The sequence below is a fragment of the Rhamphochromis sp. 'chilingali' genome, assembly GCF_963969265.1.
Source record: "Rhamphochromis sp. 'chilingali' genome assembly, chromosome: 22".
Taxonomy (NCBI): Eukaryota; Metazoa; Chordata; class Actinopteri; order Cichliformes; family Cichlidae; genus Rhamphochromis; species Rhamphochromis sp. 'chilingali'.
Window position 1 is genome coordinate 22,216,376 of NC_137950.1, and position 18,663 is coordinate 22,235,038.

An 18,663-nucleotide genomic window follows, 5' to 3' on the forward strand; every position below is an offset into this window, starting at 1 on the left:
TGCACCATTTAAACAATTGTCATATATTTATGTTACTACTTATAACCACATATGAAACGTTGTACTTGATTCCATATATTTCCCACGCTGTACATGTTTGTCTTTAAAATAATGCCACATGCTGTTTGTTTGATGTACTAGAAAAATGAAGGACAATAAATTAATATTGAGTACAGTGGTGTCTCTAACTTATATAAGTTAGAGATGTAAGAAATAGAGATATCAGAAATATCTCTAACTTATAAGGGAAATATAAGGGAATTTACAAAATGTCTTACTTGCAGGAACCCAAAGAAGTGTTTCTGTGATAAACAAGTGTTTTAATTTGTACCAAAATAAAATTTAACTGAAGTATAAAAAAGGGCATGTCTTTTACGTCGTGCGTTTGCTTTTTTCTGCCTGCAAAGTCTGTAACATCTGGAGAAATTACTTTCTTTAAAACACTTGTCTTGTGATATCTTGTATAATGTTCACATATGTCCGCTAGGGGGAGCGCGTTGGCCACAGTTGGACAATTTAAATTGCAGTAAGGTATTTTTTTCTTGTGTAATCACGTTTTATTTTTATACCCCAGTGTTAATCCAGTCTTTGCATGTATTCCCTGGAAGATGCATTTGACTTTAATTGATTCAGTATTTATAATTCCTTATATCGTAAATACTGCATTGGTAATATGATGTATATATTAGTGCTGTCAGAATTATCGCGTTAATTGTTAAGATCAACGCGAAATGTTTAATGCATTAAAAAAATTTAACGCTGATTTTGTTTTTTATTAATTTCCTGTAATCTAAGACCTTTAAATTCATGAGCACCTCTGGAGGAGGGGGCAACAGTGTGCTATGCTGGCGTTTGGCCTGACAGAAATGATTAGAAGAAGAAGAAGAAGTGACACCATGCTACTATCTAGCTAACACTAGCTAACACACGCAAGCATGGACGAGGGCGGACTTTTGGGTGGAAAGTTTCTCTTTAAGAAGTTGCCTGATGGCTTGTTGGACAAAACGAGAGTAAGATGCACAATTTGCAACGCTGAATTCAAGTACCACAGAAACAGTTCATCACTGGCGTATCACCTGAGAGCAAAACACCCAACTGAATCCACCTCTACGGGACCTCGCCAGTCTACGCTTCAGGAGTATGGTGCTTGTGGACGAATAACAAAAAATGTGAGAGAAAAGGTAACCAATTCCTTGGTTGTTTGGATAGCTAAAAACTGCCGACCAGTTAGCATAGTAGAAGATGATGGACTGAGAGAAGTCATTCGTGCTGCATCAGGAGATGAGTGTTACAATCTGCCCTCGAGAGGAACCATTGTGTCGAGACTGCACACTTTGTATGGGGACCAGAGGGCTCAGCAGTCCAGCAAGCTTGTGCAAGTAAGGAATGTCGCTCTCACCGGAGACCACTGGACTTCGGTGAACAACGATAATTACTTAAAATATAAAGAATAAAAAAATGTAATTGGAGCCAGGCTATTAATAAAGTAATTGAGATTAATCGCAATTAATAACAGAAACTTGTGAGATTAGTTAGTTAATTTTTTTTAATCTATTGACAGCACTAGTATATATATTTTTTTCCTTAAATGCGCATGTGCATCTTTTAATTTTTAATTACCCAAAAGCTGTAACCATTAATTTAGAGCACAGCTTGCATAACTTCTGGACAATATGTTTTTCACTGAGTCATGACCAACCTACACTAGCTGAGGAGTGTCACTGTATATGGACATTATTTATCCATCATACATTCATGTATGACTTAACCTGTAATACAAGTGGGAAAAATCCACTAAATATAACCTACCATACTGTCAAAACTTCTGCTTCCAGCTAAAGCAGAGATCTGAATATATCGCCCAGATAAAAAGAAATAAACTAATAATAAACTAATGGGGTGCTTTGGCTGTATGTTTTGGGTCATTGTACAGATGTCACACTGCCCCCGCCAAAAAGGATCTCATGCAGCGGAGACGGAGAGCGCTAAACCTAAGGCCCGTTTCACTACACGGGAGAAAAATCCCAGACAGCTTCAGCTGACAGAGCTGTGACGAGACGCCCATTAAGCCCGGATGACATTGATGGCATTAACTCTGTGCAGGGCAGTGATGGAACATTAAAAACTACAATTTTCATGTGTTGAGCTTAGAATGAAACCAATTTTACCTAAATTGCATGATTTAGTACTGTCAATAGCAAGGAATCAAAAAAGGTGGTTATAATGGGTTTCAATTGGTCAAAAACGGCCACGCTAGAGGCAAGAGGAACAATTTGGTGTATAGTGTATATTATCGACATTATTAAGGAGCTGATGTTGAAAATTAAAAAAAAATCTGAAAAAAATATACGCCTTTGGGAAGTTTCATTCCATTTCCATTAAGAGAAAAAAGAAAAGTGAAGTGGGCACAAATGGCCACCATAGCGCCCAGAGGGTTAAAGATATATAGCACTTTAAAATAGCCAGCACAGGACCAAAGTGCTGCACAGTAAATAAGTTAAAAACAATAGAGTATACAAAACAGCAAAAAGAAAATATATTTATATTTATATATATATGCTGGGATTTGTTGACACCATGACATCATTGCATTCAGTTTTTATTCACAATTTGTTTAGTGTCCCAACTTTTTTGGAATCCGGTTTGTATATTTTATTTTATTTTTTTATATATATATATATATATATATATATATATATATATATATATATATATATATATATATATATATATATATATATAGACGCTGTGTGTCTATCTTTAATGTGTGCCTGCTTCCAGTGTTCACAACTCCTCAGTAAGTAAGTCAGCAAGTATTGGCTGTCCTAAAAGTTGCTACAACTCGCTAAATTACGTCATCGCCTCATTGGCACAATTGCTCATGCTAATGTCATTGGAACCTACCTACGGTGTAGGAGACAAAAATAACATCGTGGAAGGGACAGAAAGTGAGTGAAAAAACATCCCATTTCCAATTTATTTACAGCTACAAATTACATTTCTTTTACCAATTATTGGCTTTTTTAATGTCACAATCCCAACCCTACTCCTTTATCTGGGCTTGGACCGGCAAAGGTGACCCGAAATAGGAACTCTGGTGGAGTGTGTGTGTGTGTGTGTGTGTGTGTGTTCATAAGTAGTAGTTGTGATCCACAAAACAACATAGCAGTAAAAGAAGAACTGACTGCGTTACAGTCAGTGCGGGAGCAGCGGCTTCGCTCATGCGCGATTCATTTGCAGTTTGGACACATAGGTGAAGATCATTCCCAAGAGCCCTTTCAACGTGGGCGTGGCACCCACACTGGACCTCAGCAAGGTCAAAGTGACAGGTGTGGGAGACAGTATGTACCTCAGTGATTGTTTTTGGAAACTATAAAAAACACTATTTTAGTATCCTGCTAGTCATAATAAAGAAAAAAAACATGAGCTTCTGCATATTTTGGAAGAGTTTTGAGGGATAGTAAATGGAGCTAGAAATGACCAAAAACTGCCTCCTTTAAAGACTTACTGTTGTAAAAAAGAAAAAATCAAATGCTCTTTGGATTTTCACGACACTGCACCAGGAGTGATTTGGTACCTAGAAGAAATCCATATACAGCAATGCCTGTTCCACATTTCACAAAAAACTACAGCAATAATGACAAAAGGCATCAAACATTTAAAGTGTTTATTGAGCAAAATAACAAACCAATAAAAAAAATATTACTTGGAATATTTGATGATGGAGGAAATCAGATTTGGCCTGAATTTCAGCTCATATGTCCACAAATGCAATGTGTTGGAAATCAAAGCGTTACCTCATATGAAGGGTTGGAGTTTGTCCTGAATGCCTTGTGAGGCAGAGGCACTTTAGACGGAGGCTCAAGATAGCAGCACGTGGCGATAACATGGGCGTATCAGCCGCATCGCCACTTAGGAAGGTCCAGTGTTTGTGTGCTGGACTGGTGTTTGCACAGAGACAGATCTACATTTTATTCCAAATCACATCTTTATTGGTTCTCATCAAGAAATCGGTCACTCAAAGTTCCTCTCAAAGAAAGGAAAATCTGAAACTCTACATTCAGCCAACAAAAACCTCGACATTCATTAAAAAGTTTAGAAATCAGTACTTGTGACTGAATAACAGAAATGTAGGAAACCATATTTGATGAAGCAGCTTTCACGATTGCCAAAGTCATCAGAGATTTCAGTTCATTAATACTTTAGCTTGGTTTGTTTTTTTTCTTACAGTATTCAGCCATATTTTATCTAAGCATTGAACCCTTTAAACCCACCTTCCTCTTTTATGCAATAAATAAAAATATCAAACTCAGCTGATACTCCTTAAAGTCAGATTGGTGAAAGTGTAAAAACTAAGGGAGAATTTTGGTGCCTAAAAGGCCTTAAACAACATTTGCCTTGTTGGTGAAGCAATAAAGTAAAATGTGTTTTTTCTCTGAGGAAATTTCCAAGGAGGGGTGAAGTGAAAGCACTCTGAGCCACAGCTGCTTTCAATTGTAAACAGCAAACTGATGTGGAAAAGGTTTAGCTAAAGAATAATCAGATTTCAGGTCATAAATGCAATAAAACAAACAAACAAACAAAAAAAAAAACCTACCAATAAACCGCAAATATTCATCTTTCTAGTTCTTCATTTTTTTCCTCCCTCTCAGGCTTTCGAGCTGTCAGAGTACGTGGGGAGCTTCAGTCCTCCCACTGAGTCGGGGCGCTCACACGAAGATCAGAAATGCTTCAGCTGAAATGAGAAAAGCTTCTTGTTCTGAGCACAGCTTTGTCCTCTAGTCGCCCACTCTCAGAGCGGGGCGAGCTGCTGTGATTGGCTCTCATCTTTCCACTGCCCTCCTGCGGGACACCTGAGAGTGGATATGATTGGCTGGGGGTGACTGCATGGGGGGAGGCTCCCGGGGTCAGGACTGTATTGTTCCCTTTAGGTACCACATCCCTGCGTGGCTGCTGCAGCACTCCTGAAAACCAGACAACAGGTTAGATCAGTGGACAACATCTGGTTGAAAGGCAGACATTGAGACTCAGAACTGGGCTCACATTAAGCAGCCGGTCGATGTCAGCTTTAGACACGTCTCCAAGCTCCTGAGCCAGTCTGGCCTGGATTATGTTCCTCCTGACCCGGTAGTTCTTGGTGAACACATCATAGAGCAGCCGGCGGTGCTGCAGGGAGAACAAAACCACACAGAAGTATGAATTCAACTCTGCAGACTGCAGCTGAAACACCTGAAGTGAGCAGACTACCAACATATAACAAGGTGGTAAATACATCAGAGGGTTGCTTGGGCGCACTGGTGGTATAAAAGACATACAGAGCTTCTGGGTCTTAAGTGTGAAACTGCACAGAAGTGCCTTAAACCTTCATTCCTTCTAATGGGCACTGACTTCCAGTCCTATACAAATTTCAAGGAAAACGCCCCTCTGCCCCATGTAATCATGTTTTTAGTTTAATAGGCTCAGTCACTCATCTGAGGTCATCTTGCATAAAAGAAAAATATGGTTCACTTTGGGAAATTTTGGTCATATTATGTCTCAGAGAGGAGGCTTATCCTTGGGATTAGCTAATCACTTGTGACTGACAAGACATGAGTACGTGAGCCAAGATGGGGATGGCAGAAAATAAACAAGATACGGTGGCCAAAATGCTAAAACTGATCCCCAAAACAGGATTTTACAAACCAATGGGTGACACAGTGGCTTCACCCATCTTTTATGTACAGTTTGTAGTTAAATCTTAATATCACTAAATCAGCACATTAGGAAATATGGATAAATTGCAAGACTGGGTCAGTAGCAGCTTGTTTTTGTAACTCCTGGCAAAAGAAATGCTTTCACATGTAACAACGCATAAAAGCACAACTTGTTTGATGTAATCGGCTAAATTCAGTGGCTTGTTTTATTTCTCCTTGTTTCCAAATGCTGTGCTGAGCTAACTAAGTAGTGGCTATATGATATTTATTGGTCCCTTTTTAATTCTGCACTAGCGTTTTAAATAAATTAGCAATGCCACACACTGATTGACCAAAGCAAGTCTATGTCAGAAATCGAAGAAAACACTTCACAGAACTGCATCTTACTTTAGTGTTGCAGTCAGACGCAATCGTGGCCCACACTGAAACATCACTGATTCATTAAAAAATAATAATAATAAATTATTTTTTTAAATTCTTGTGAAGTTCAGCGATTGCTGTGAGTGTTTACCTTGTCGAAGTCCTCTCCGGTCTCCCACAAGCCAAACACCTTTTGTTCATCTGGGGCTGCTTTGGTCTGAGCAGGAAACTGAAGTTAGAGGGAAACAGAAATGTTAGGCAGGAGGATTTGATCCTTAAACCTGCTCTTAGCTCAACTGCCTGCTCAGACGGAGTCTTCTGAGATTATCTGGACTGTGTGGAGTGCTACACTCTGTAGCTGAAAAATGAAACAACAGTTCCTCTAATGATCACCTGAGTCTGGCTTCACAAACTAGCAAAACACAAATACAGAAGCTTCAAAGTGCAAACTGCAGAGACCATCGGGTGGCTGTGTCCATCTTTGTGTACAGTCTATGTTTCAGCCATGATCTGAGTATCATGTTATGAAACAGTGTTGTTTTTCCTCATCATTTTGGTTTGAACTTTGAAAATTCTCACATCACTCTTTGACATATTTAAACAAACTAATTTGAATATGATGAATATGTAGCCAAAGGGGCAACACTTCCTGGTTTCTTTGCAGAGTACTAACGAATCATGTTGGATCAGGCTTTGGTTGTATGCAAGTGAGCACTTTGTGTGGAGGGCAAAGGAAGAGCTGCAATTGCCAAATAGCATCATAAAAACATCTGCTACTAACTGCTCTAACTACTCTTTGTTTCTTATTCTTATCTGCATTTTTAAAGAAACAAAGTCTTGGCCCAGATTACTCAAAACTACTCTTGCTGCTCATAAACCCCTGAAAATGTTGTCATCACCCTCAGAGTCTAAGTCTAGATTCTCTGTGGGTCAACAATAGGTGAGACGAGATGAGTTCAACTGTAGCTAGACACTGGTTTACAGATTGTTGCAGCTTTAAACAAAGTCTCTAGTTAATAGCCAAATGTCCCATTAAAAACCATTTTAGCAGCATGGTTCAGTCACATGTTGTTTGCTGAGTTTATATAAACTTCTCTCTGCGGTGCTGATGTTCCTCACAGATTGATCATATGCTGAAAGACTAAATTCAGTGGTCGGGCTCAAGTCAGGCCCGAGGCCCTTTACAGCATGTTCTCCTACTCGCTCGCTCCGCTGTCCTGTCTCCTCTTCACTGCACTAACTACTAAAGACCCAAACACCTAAAAATAATAATAAAGAAAAAAACCTCTTTATAGTAGCTCAAAAACAAAAATGAGGGAGGCGCCATCTAGTGGCACTATTCTGCAATTGCACTTTGCAAGAAAACTGCCTCTCTTATACACTCAACAAAAATATAAACGCAACACCTTTGTTACTGCTCCCATTCCCCATGGGATGGACGTAGAGACCTAAAATTCATTCCAGATACACAATATAACCATCCCTCCCAAACAGTGGTCACAAATCAGTCCAAATGTGTGGTAGTGGGCACATCTGCTATATTGAGATAATCCATCCCACCTCACAGGTGTGCCACATCAGGATGCTGATCTGACATCATGAGTAGTGCACAGGTGTACCTCAGACTGCCCACAACAAAAGGCCACCCTGGAATGTGCAGTTTTTTGCGCTATTGGGGGTCTGGGGACCCAGAACCGGTCAGTATCTGGTGTGACCACCATTTGCCTCATGCAGTGCAACACATCGTCACATGGAGTCTATCAGATTGTCAATTGTGGCCTGTGGAATGTTGGTCCACTCCACTTCAATGGCTGTGCGAGGTTGTTGGATATTCGTGGGAACTGGTACACGCTGTCGTATACGCCGGTCAAGCACATCCCGAACATGCTCAATGGGTGACATGTCCGGTGAGTATGCTGGCCATGCAAGAACTGGGACATTCTCAGCTGCCATCTGCCCTGAACAATGTGAACCATGATTCATCCGTGAAGCGCACACCTCTCCAACGTGCCAGACGCCATCGAATGTGAGCATTTGCCCACACAAGTCTGTTACGGCGACGAGCTGGAGTCAGGTCAAGACCCCGATGAGGACGACGGGCATGCAGTTGAGCGTCCCTGAGACGGTTTCTGACAGTTTGTGCAGAAATTGTTTGGTTGTGCAAACCAATTGTTCCAGCAGCTGTCTGGGTGGCTGGTCTCAGACGATCTTGGAGGTGAACCTGCTGGATGTGGAGGTCCTGGGCTGGTGTGGTTACACGAGGTCTGCGGTTGTGAGGCCGGTTGGATGTGCTGCCATATTCTCTGAAACGCCTGTGGAGACGGCTTATGGTTGAGAAATGAACATTCAATGCACGGGCGACACATCTGGTTGACATTCCTGCTGTCAGCATGCCAATTGCACGCTCCCTCATTGCTTGTGGCATCTGTGGCATTTTGCTGTGAGACAAAACTGCACATTCCAGGGTGGCCTTTTGTTGTGGGCAGTCTGAGGTACACCTGTGCACTACTCATGATGTCAGATCAGCATCCTGATGTGGCACACCTGTGAGGTGGGATGGATTATCTCAATATAGCAGATGTGCCCACTACCACACATTTGGACTGATTTGTGACCACTGTTTGGGAGGGATGGTTATATTGTGTATCTGGAATGAATTTTAGGTCTCTACGTCCATCCCATGGGGAATGGGAGCAGTAACAAAGGTGTTGCGTTTATATTTTTGTTGAGTGTATATCATGTGGCCTGAGAATGCCTCGGGATCCTCTAGGAGGAGCTGCGAAGCACTGATGGGGAGAAGGATGTGTGGGATATCCTGCTTAGTCTGCCTCCAGCACAACCAAACTGTGTTTAAGAGGAAGATGATGGATGGTTAGAAGTTATTATGTAGATGTTTAGATAAAAGTCCACTAAACCAGACTCCAGATGTTCGGATTAGCCATTTCTACTCTTGCACAGCAACAGCCAAAACATTTCTGTGATAATTTTGTGCATTTCATTCCAATAAACGACATACAAAAAAGACTCACAGGCACCATTATCTGTTTGCACTGTTGGCTGAGCAGTATGGCGTCCTGTAGCATGTGATCTGAGATGGAGTGGAAGACGCTCCGGCCGACCGGTATGGACGCCACGTGGAGGTTAAACAGCCTCTTCAGCTCATTCAACGTGATCACAAAATGCTTCCGGAAAGTCTTTATCACAAAGTCCTGCAGCTCCGGGGACGCCGTGTTGGCGGGACTCCCTCCGTTGGTGTGATCAAAGTCGGGGGAGGTGGCACTGGGGTAACCATTGAGAGAACCGTTGGGGATTGAGGAGGAGCAGGATGTGTCCATTGGCTCGTCTTCACTGTTGCTGACGGGCTCCTGTTTGATGTGGATGCTGCTTCCTGCGCGTCTGTCCTCCAGGTCCTTCTGCAGAGTCGACTGGTTTTCTTGCACTCGCTCCTGAGCCATCTTCAGACGCTGTTGCCCGCTGATGTGGACAGGATCTAGAAAACACCGCATAGATCACTTGAATAAGCTCCGCAGAGTATACCGATATCATTTCAGGGGTGTTTGACAAAATGTAACTCAGTACAAACCAGGCTGAGCGGACTTCTTTGGCACAAAGTCTTCTTTAGAGAAATTAAACACCTTTTCCAGCCTTCGGGAAAATAAACAAGCCAGATTATTCCACTGCAGCAAAAACATTTAATAGTGCTAAACTACTGATGTGCTGCCCTTTCAACGTGTCGCTTACTTGCTCTGGATGCCAAGCCACAACATGTTCTGCCTGTGGGCAACATCTGGGTGTTTCTTAATAAAGTCTACATCAGTAGGCAACAGGAACTCCCAGCCCCGGTTTGCCCGAGGAGCTGCCACATGTTCCAGGAACTCTTTCACGTCTTCTGGGGGAAGCTGAAGGAAGAAGGAGGAAGGTGTTAGCTCTCTTTACCTGAATATACCGAACAACTTCAGCTTCCAGGTCACAAATGCAAAAGAAAGCAATACACTGAGGGACATTAAAGACCCAACAACAGCATCCTTCCACATCCTGATTGTCGAGGATGCAACACAACTTAAAGGACTAATTCAAAGTGCAATGAACCTCTAATTAAAAATAAATAAATAAAAAACGCAGCCTAAGCAATTAACTTTGCACAGCTACTTCTCCTGAGCCATTTCGGTTACTAACAAACAGAAACATTGAATCAAGCATCTCATTTTGGTCTCGTCCTTACTTTGATGATTGATGCAATCTCCTTTCTCATCACAGAGCGCTCCAGAGTGAACCTCCACATCTACGAAATGAAAAGATGACTTAAACTGTGCCTGTCAAGCATTATGCTGTAGCTTAATTAAAGGAGGAACAACTGAGAGAAGCTCACCACAAAGTCTCTGCCACGACAGAGCACCTCAGCAGGAACACCACTGTGAGCACTGAAGGTGTTTTTGGGATACAGAACATCACTGTGGAGGAAAATTTAAAACCCACATCAGTCATTTCCCACTCAATATAAAAACATGGAATTAGACAAGACCTGCTTGACCTGTGGTTCATTTTAACGTTTCAGTTAGATAAAAGATTCCTGGTCTTACCTCTTGATAACCCAGTTCCCCTGAACCAGCAGCGCCACCTGTTGGATGCAGCGCAGCACTGAGGTCGAGTCTGTGCCAGACGCGAGCAGGCCCATCAAATTAGCAAATGGCATTACCTTCACTGGAGAGGAGAGACAGCGAAATGAATGGTAGGATGATGATGTTGCCGTTTATGCTTTAGTGCCCCCACGTGGTACAAAGAAAAACTGCACAGGAAATGTTGAGTGCCATGGATGTTTGCATGTGTGTTAAAAAATAATAATAACAATACATTGTAAAAAAATTAATTAAAAAAAAGCTGTTCTTTATCATGTTATCCTACCATTCTTCATCAGAGTCTTGACTTGCTCTCCGAGTGGCAGAGTGCGGAGCTGGGCCATAGAGAGCACATTACTGGGACCCACAGGCTTCACCCTGACAGAGAGGAAAGCAAGTTAATGATACGATTCACAGACTGTCACTGAGTTGGCATGCAGATGTACGTGCCAGAAGAGAGGGGCACACTTACACTTTCTCCTCTGCAAGAGGCGGCATCAACATCGCCAGATACTCCCTGAGAAAATGAGAGAGGAGAACAGAACAGCAGCAGAACTAAAACTGCATCAACATACAGCTCATCAGTGCCTAAGAAATAAACTACACATCCAATTTAATTCAGATAATAAAAAAGCACAAGTATCAAGAAGTTATTTATTTGTACTCACTTTGGAGTTTTGACCAGTTCAGAGTTCTCCGAGGCATCCACTGACTGACAGAACAGGTACTGCCTTTCATGCTCCGAGCGCCCGCCCTGAATTCGATATTGCAAACACAAACTGCTTTATGATGATGCATAACCAGCACAAATCTCATAACGTCAGCGCTCATGAAAGGAGACAAATTCATCCCAATGGTGAGTACTCCCTCTACCTTGACTCCGTGATAGGTCAGGTGAACCCAGGGCTCCTCCGCCTGCTTCTTCTGAAGGAACTCGTATGACTGGATCCTCCTCTGTCTGGCCTGCTCCGACTCGGGACGAGCAAACCTCACCTGGAGCACGAGCAGGAGAACTTAAATCAGTGTAATTATGATAATGGATTGCATTTTCACTATTCATTCACTCTCACATTCACACACTGGTGGAGGCAAGCTACAGTTGTAGCCAGACTGGACAGACTGACAGAAGCAAGGCTGCCAACACCAGTAGGCGGTAGGGTAAAGTGTCTTTACCCTGGTCTTTACCAAGGACACAACGACCAGGACAGACAGCCCAGTAACCTTCCGGTTACAGATACGCTTCCCAACCCCCTGAGCCACGGTCGCCTGAGCTTGACCGTAAGTGTTTGTGTTTAAGCATTTACCGTAATAGCCTTGGCTTCCTCCTCAGCTTCATCCTGGGAGGAGTCTCCACCTGTACACACAAGACTCTGGTCAAATAACTGTAATCATACCTGCTCCTACCATGATGTTTGAGGAAACATCTAAAAATAAACATATAACATGCTTTAAAGCAGGGATGGGGAATTAATTTCTCCAAGGGGCAAATATTAAAAAACTGGGACTGTTGTGGAGGTCCACACCAATAAACCCTCCACAACAGTCCCAGTTTCTTATAACTGCCACTTGGAAAAATGTAAAGAAGAGCTACAAACTCATTTTATTCATTCTTAACTTCAGTAAGGATGACATTTGGCAGCCTCCCTTGTACCCTAATAGAAAAGTGTAAAACCTCAGTGAAGAGTTTCTGGGGTTTTCCCCAAGGCTGGCTGCACAGGCAGAAACTATCCTCACTAACATCTGATGCACACACACAGTCATTTTGTTCTGTAAGCAGGCATGGAATACGACAAAAATCACTCAGTTCAGGAAAGATCAAGGTTTTCTAGGAGTAAACGATTAAGGTTTTCAAACAAAAGATAAACTGTGTATACTAAATAATCCTTCTCAGAATTTAATCTGGAAAACAAGAAAAGCAGGCACACCTTCATTGGCCGCCTCCCTCTCTCTGGTTTTGTTGTCGGCCTTGTCCAGGTAAGAGAAGCTGGGCCTCATCTGAAGAATTCCAGTCAGAGGTGTGACGTGAAGCTCACCTGTTAACGCCATCAATAAAACAACCAGGTCATAAATCCTACTCTGATTGGAGTGGACTCATCATAATATGTGTGGTTCAATGGCTGATTGTTTTTATCTTTTGGTGCGAGGTCACAAAGCCAAAACACAAACATGGTGCCACAATGTACTATACGGGCTGCTGAACCCGTTAATCAGGTCAGACCTTTGCGAAACACAGCAGCTGCGTATCTGGAGGTGTTGGTGGTGGCCTGGATGGAGGAGAAGGTCTGCTTGTCCATCATTTTACTAGAAAGGGGGAAAAAACTGAACAGTCAGACCAGAAGCAGGACCTGAATCAAAGAAGAATGTATAAATCAAAGAACATACGCAGAGTAGGTGTTGGTTTCGTCATAACCCGTGCCGTCCACATTTAGGGCGATTTGCTCTCCTTTACTGCGACAGTAGTTTGGACTCACTGTGTCCATGGATATTTCCAGCTCCACCTGTATAAGGAGCCGTACATAAATGATAAACAACTACAAACACCCGATTTAATGACTTTCAACATTTCTGAAAACTTGTAATACAAAAAATCTTATCTTATAATTTAACCTGATGTAACCAATTAACTTGAGAAATTGGTGATATCCAATACTTTAATATTTCCTCCTATTCACACATCTCCCCTGAAACAGAAACACATTTTCAACAAAACACAAAATACATCAACATCAAGTTTCTGATTACCTTTTGCTGCTTGGGTTTGATCTTAGCCGCCAAGTGGGTGACATCATCATAGGTCATGGTGGCTGGTCGCACAGGGTACTGCATCAGGGGAAAGCGGTGAACTCAATTAGTGACTCTTTGAACATTAAACATCAATCACACCCCAGACGGTCCAGATAAGTTAGAGAAACTGCTCACATGTGGGCTCGTGAGGTCGTGCTCATCAGTGCACGGGTACTACAAAGGGAAAAGCTCACCTGGAAAAGATACAGCTTATCTGCGAGGCTTTTGGCGAGGTACACGTCGATCTAGAAAAAACACAAACATAGATCAAAGTCAAACAGGCTGACGTCAGGAGCCAACAGCCAAACCAGACTTTCCTCCAAAGTTCCCGAACTCAGGGTCATAGCAGGGTGAGAGGTTGGGTACACCCTGGACAGGTCGCCAGTCTGTCGCAGGGCTAACACAGAGAGACAGACAAGTAGGGCTGCAGCATTTGAATATTTAAGTAATTCAGTTTGCCTGTCGACTCAGAAATCGAATGAAACTCACAACACACCTGGCAGAACATCATGTTATTTAGCTCGTCATATTCCAGCCACAGAAATTCTTTTGTCCATGAAACCAAAAAAGCTGCGCTTTCTTTTTGCCTCATAGTCTGATTTGTCATAACTGTTCCGTTTTGTGGTCGGCATTTCTTTGACTGCCCCTTCTTCACCCTGACCTCTCTTATTTGGCTGAGCAGAACTAAAATACCGGCGTAAATCCTGCTGCTTTTACACACGCACTCACATAACGCTCAGCGATTCTCTGCGCGATCAACCTCTCACATGTTTAAGCTTGCTGCGGGAGATTTCACTTGTCACGTTTGAATAGTAAGCTAATGAGTGATAAGACGATGTCAGAGGAATTGGTGCGCAAATTATCGTTACTCACCAATCAGTGCTGTCGCTCTCTACACACCGTTCACGCGATCGCAAAGTAAAGTGAAAGCATAAAACAAGCGCAAATTCAAACGTGATTTCAATGTCACATATTGACAGTGGCTCATCGATGTCAATGACAGAATTACCCAGCTACATTTTCGAAAGAATGCAAAAGCATTGACATATATTTTTCCTTCCTATGATAGCCCGACGGGCAGGGCTGAGATAGATTTTGGTAGCCCGACTGGAAAAAAATCGCTAGCACTGGGACGTCGAGCTAGCAATTTTGCGAGCCCTGTTTTTTTCTTTGATTCTAAACATTTTGTTAGGAGAGCCTTTAAATAAATATGGCTTAGTACACCCCATGCCCTCTTTAGATTCACCTCTGTGTGCTGCAGGTATCACTGCAATACAAAGTATTAAAGTTGTCTTCAGACTTCGTTAGCAGTTAATCCGCATAATTTAATGTAACGCCTGTAGCCTCTTTGTGGTGCGTTTATGTAGACAGAGACAGCGTGTCTTTGGGCTGTGGGTCGAGCACTCTGAGAGAACATGCAAAACCCACAGAAAGATACTAAATTCGAACTCATGACCTTCTTGCTGAGAGGCAGGAGTGCCTCACAACTAACCACCGTGCCACCAAGTAAATAATAGATTATTAAAATCAGCCGTGTCTCCACTTAGTTCAAACAAATCTTTTTCCTGCTGAAAAATCAGCTGCCAGAAGTAGTCAAGCCATGATCACTAAGCAGTTAATGAACTGTGTCCCTGTCAAGTTGAAAGGCACTGTAGAACCTTCAGCACCAATTACTAAAGTACATATTTAAAGTCATTAAATATGTATGCTGTACAATCATTCCACCCTGGAAAATGATCACTTCAAAGAAATAATTAAAAGCCAAAAATTGCCAATGACGACTATATGTAAAATTCACACTACAACTATGAGTATAAACGCTGATATTTGCTGCCAGGTGATTTCATTACCTATGCAGTTTGCATACAGAGCCAACAGGTCTGTAGATGACGCCATCAACATGGCCCTACACTTCATCCTGCAGCATCTGGACTCCCCAGGAACCTACGCCAGGATCCTGTTTGTGGACTTCAGCTCTGCCTTCAACACCATCCTTCCAGACCATCTCCGAGACAAGCTTTCCCAGATGAATGTGCCTGATCCCATCTGCCGGTGGATCACTGACTTCCTGACGGACAGGAAGCAGCATGTGAGGCTGGGAAAGAATGTCTCGGACTCCCGGACCATCAGCACCGGCTCCCCTCAGGGCTGTGTTCTTTCTCCTCTGCTCTTCTCCCTGTACACCAACTGCTGCACCTCCACCCACCAGTCTGTCAAGCTAATCAAGTTTGCAGATGACACCACCGTTATCGGACTCATCTCGGACGGGGATGAGTCTGCCTACAGGAGGGAGGTTGAACATCTGGTGTCCTGGTGCAGCCACAACAACCTGGTGCTGAATGCCCAGAAGACAGTGGAGATTATTGTGGACTTCAGGAAGCACACAGCTCCACTCCCCCCCATCATCCTGACTGACACCCCCATCACCTCTGTGGACTCGTTCCGCTTCCTGGGTACCACCATCACCCAGGACCTGAAGTGGGAGCCCACCATCACTTCCGTCATTAAGAAAGCCCAGCAGAGGATGTACTTCCTGAGGCAGCTGAAGAAATTCAACCTGCCAACACGGACGATGATGCAATTCTACACTGCAATCATCGAGTCCATCCTCACCTCCTCCATCACCGTGTGGTACGCTGGAGCCACTATCAGGGACAAACAGAGACTGCAGCGTGTTGTGCTGAGAAGGTGATTGGCTGCAGACTCCCATCTCTGCAGGACCTGTACACCTCCAGGACACTGCGGCGTGCAGCTCGGATCTCAGCTGACCCTTCTCACCCTGGACACAGTCTGTTTGACCTGCTCCCCTCAGGCAGGAGGCTCCGGTCCATTCGCACCAGAACCTCTCGCCATAAGAACAGTTTCTTCCCCTCTGCTGTCGGACACATGAACAATAACCGTATGACTGTTCCCACCACTAACACATGACCCTACGCTGTGTTCACTGCATCATTCCATGTTTGGCACTGATCACCACCTGCACTCATGTATATATCATGTATATATCTATCCACTTAGCACTTTTAATTCTTATTCTTATTTTTATATTTTTATGACAGTATGTTTGCACTGAAGCACCGCAGCAATTTCCTAATGTTGTAAACCTGCTCAACATTTGGCAATAAAACCCTTTCTGATTCTGATTCTGTTAATACACCTAACAGAGACTATGCATGGAAAACACCTGGGAACTGTTTACTTCCCGTGAGGCTGTTCACACTGATAAACGCAGAACAGCAATAAAAGGTGCACAGGGCAGAAAAAATGCTGTATCATACTTTATTAGGTCAGTGAGACGTGTAATATCCTTTCACTTAAGGCTGTAAACATACCTCCTCTATAATGGGGTCGTCATCATCACCGCTGGCCATGTTGATGTGATCAGAGCAAGAAGGTGAGATGGGCAAATCTTGGGGGAGAGGGGAAGGGGGTGCAACCTGGAAAAATAAAAAACAAACTGGGTCACAGGAGCTAAATGTCCGGCTGCACACTCCTGTTACTGTTATGGAGTGGCTACACCCAGGCAGGCAACAAAGGTACCAGATGACAGGAACTTAGTGATCCTGCACATCACAGTTACATCACAGTTCAATCAGGAGGTGTCAGTATTGGTAATAGCCGATACTCTTCAATTAACTCAACAAGTAAACCATAAGATGCTAAAGTAGTCAACTTCCTATGGTGATTGTGCCGCCTGTCATGTGAAGCTTTCACGGACACACGTAAAATCCACATGATGCAACACAGCAGTAAAAGACTCCTCCTCGTGGAAACATAACCCTATCAAACACTGTGTCAAGCTAATAAAAAAAAAAAGTATGACGCCAATTTACTGGCTGCCTATATAGAGTGTTTATGGTTAAGTTAGCTCCATTAGCAGCAAACCCTGCGAGCATTTATCACAGGGCCTACACAACACAGCGGGTGCTTTTTTTTTTATTCCTATGTAAAAACAACACCAATATAAAGAAGATAGGATACACAGCACTAAGCTGAAGATGTCTGTTTCCTGTAAACAAACGTACAAGCAACAATATTAGCTACCAAGGCGGTAGCTAGCAAATGTAGCCTAGCGTGAGCTAGCTTAGCATGGCGTGCTTAGTTAAAATAACACAGATTCAATCAGCGGGCCTGATTTTAACTCTTCTTTATGTAAGAATAGCAGATTCCTCCCTCACCTGCACACTTCACCGTTCAGCTTTAGCTATCTCATCCGGGTGTAGCTAGCCCAGGAACGTGGTGCGGAGAGCTGCTGCTGAAGTGGAGTTTAACTCAAGACAGCTGTAGTCTACTGCTGCTGTGATACCATGTTGACTCTGCTCCACACAGACACGTGGGGAGGAGCCCGCGCCCATAATGCACAGCGAGTCCGCTTGTGTCATTATTTTAGTACGCTGTTCATTCATAACCAACTACCCCTAGGTATTACCTAGGTATTACTTGTGGACAATTTAAGTTTTCAGATAAAATTGTTTCGCGAATAGAACGGGAAAAACATATTCTGGCAGCGGTGGGATTCGAACCCACGCCCCCGAAGAGACTGGAGCCTTAATCCAGCGCCTTAGACCGCTCGGCCACGCTACCGTTGTGACACAATACATTGAAACAGAGGCTAATAGCAAATATAAAGCCTCCTGACTATAAAGTTTGGGTTGTACCCGTTTTAAATGGACTTCAGACAAAAATGATGTAATATGAAATCCAAGGACATGCAAAATATACCCTGAAGTCTCCTGGGAAATTAAAAATTGTGTTTTTTATTATTGCACTTCTATTAAGTTCGTTTTTTGAGACTGCAGCAGCAAATACAGGATAAACGTGTCCTCAATAGACAGAGAGGAGCCGTTACAGACTTTAACTTCAAATCACGTCTGCAGCACAGAGTCAGCCTTGCTAATCAGCTTCCTAGTGTGAGTGGAGCTGCTGTTAAGACAGATAGCTACAACAAAAAAAGTGCACGTCGTACGTACGTCATCTGTTTGAAAACCTCATGTTTATTTTGAAAAAATTACTCTTGCCATTGTGGTCAATTAAAATATACTACAGCTTAATCTTTTTCTTAGTTGACCATCAAAATTTTCTTTCAAGGGATTTGCTTTGCCCATGTGGGCCACTGCATATTTCTTGTAAGCGGATTTTGGGGGCTTCTTTCTTTGTTGGACCCTCTCAGTTCATGATGTAAAACCTGCACTACAGCAGTTTACAGTTCA

At 42.9% G+C, this 18,663-nt stretch overlaps 1 protein-coding gene across 1 annotated transcript; it reads right to left on the minus strand.

Annotated features, from left to right (window-relative positions):
* Positions 1-3,653: 3,653 nt before the first annotated feature.
* polr3e (polymerase (RNA) III (DNA directed) polypeptide E) lies at positions 3,654-17,792 on the minus strand. Its single transcript, XM_080873862.1, has 21 exons — positions 17,632-17,792; positions 16,786-16,890; positions 13,648-13,698; positions 13,412-13,489; positions 13,052-13,167; positions 12,888-12,970; positions 12,595-12,702; positions 11,974-12,023; positions 11,543-11,662; positions 11,338-11,423; positions 11,142-11,186; positions 10,956-11,047; positions 10,634-10,754; positions 10,423-10,504; positions 10,276-10,335; positions 9,795-9,952; positions 9,637-9,698; positions 9,083-9,543; positions 6,205-6,282; positions 5,044-5,166; positions 3,654-4,964 (listed from the first exon to the last, which is right to left on the minus strand). The coding sequence occupies exons 2-21, from the start codon at positions 16,822-16,824 to the stop codon at positions 4,908-4,910; spliced, it is 2,070 nt and encodes a 689-aa protein (XP_080729988.1). The 5' UTR covers positions 16,825-16,890; positions 17,632-17,792; the 3' UTR covers positions 3,654-4,907.
* Positions 17,793-18,663: the final 871 nt, after the last annotated feature.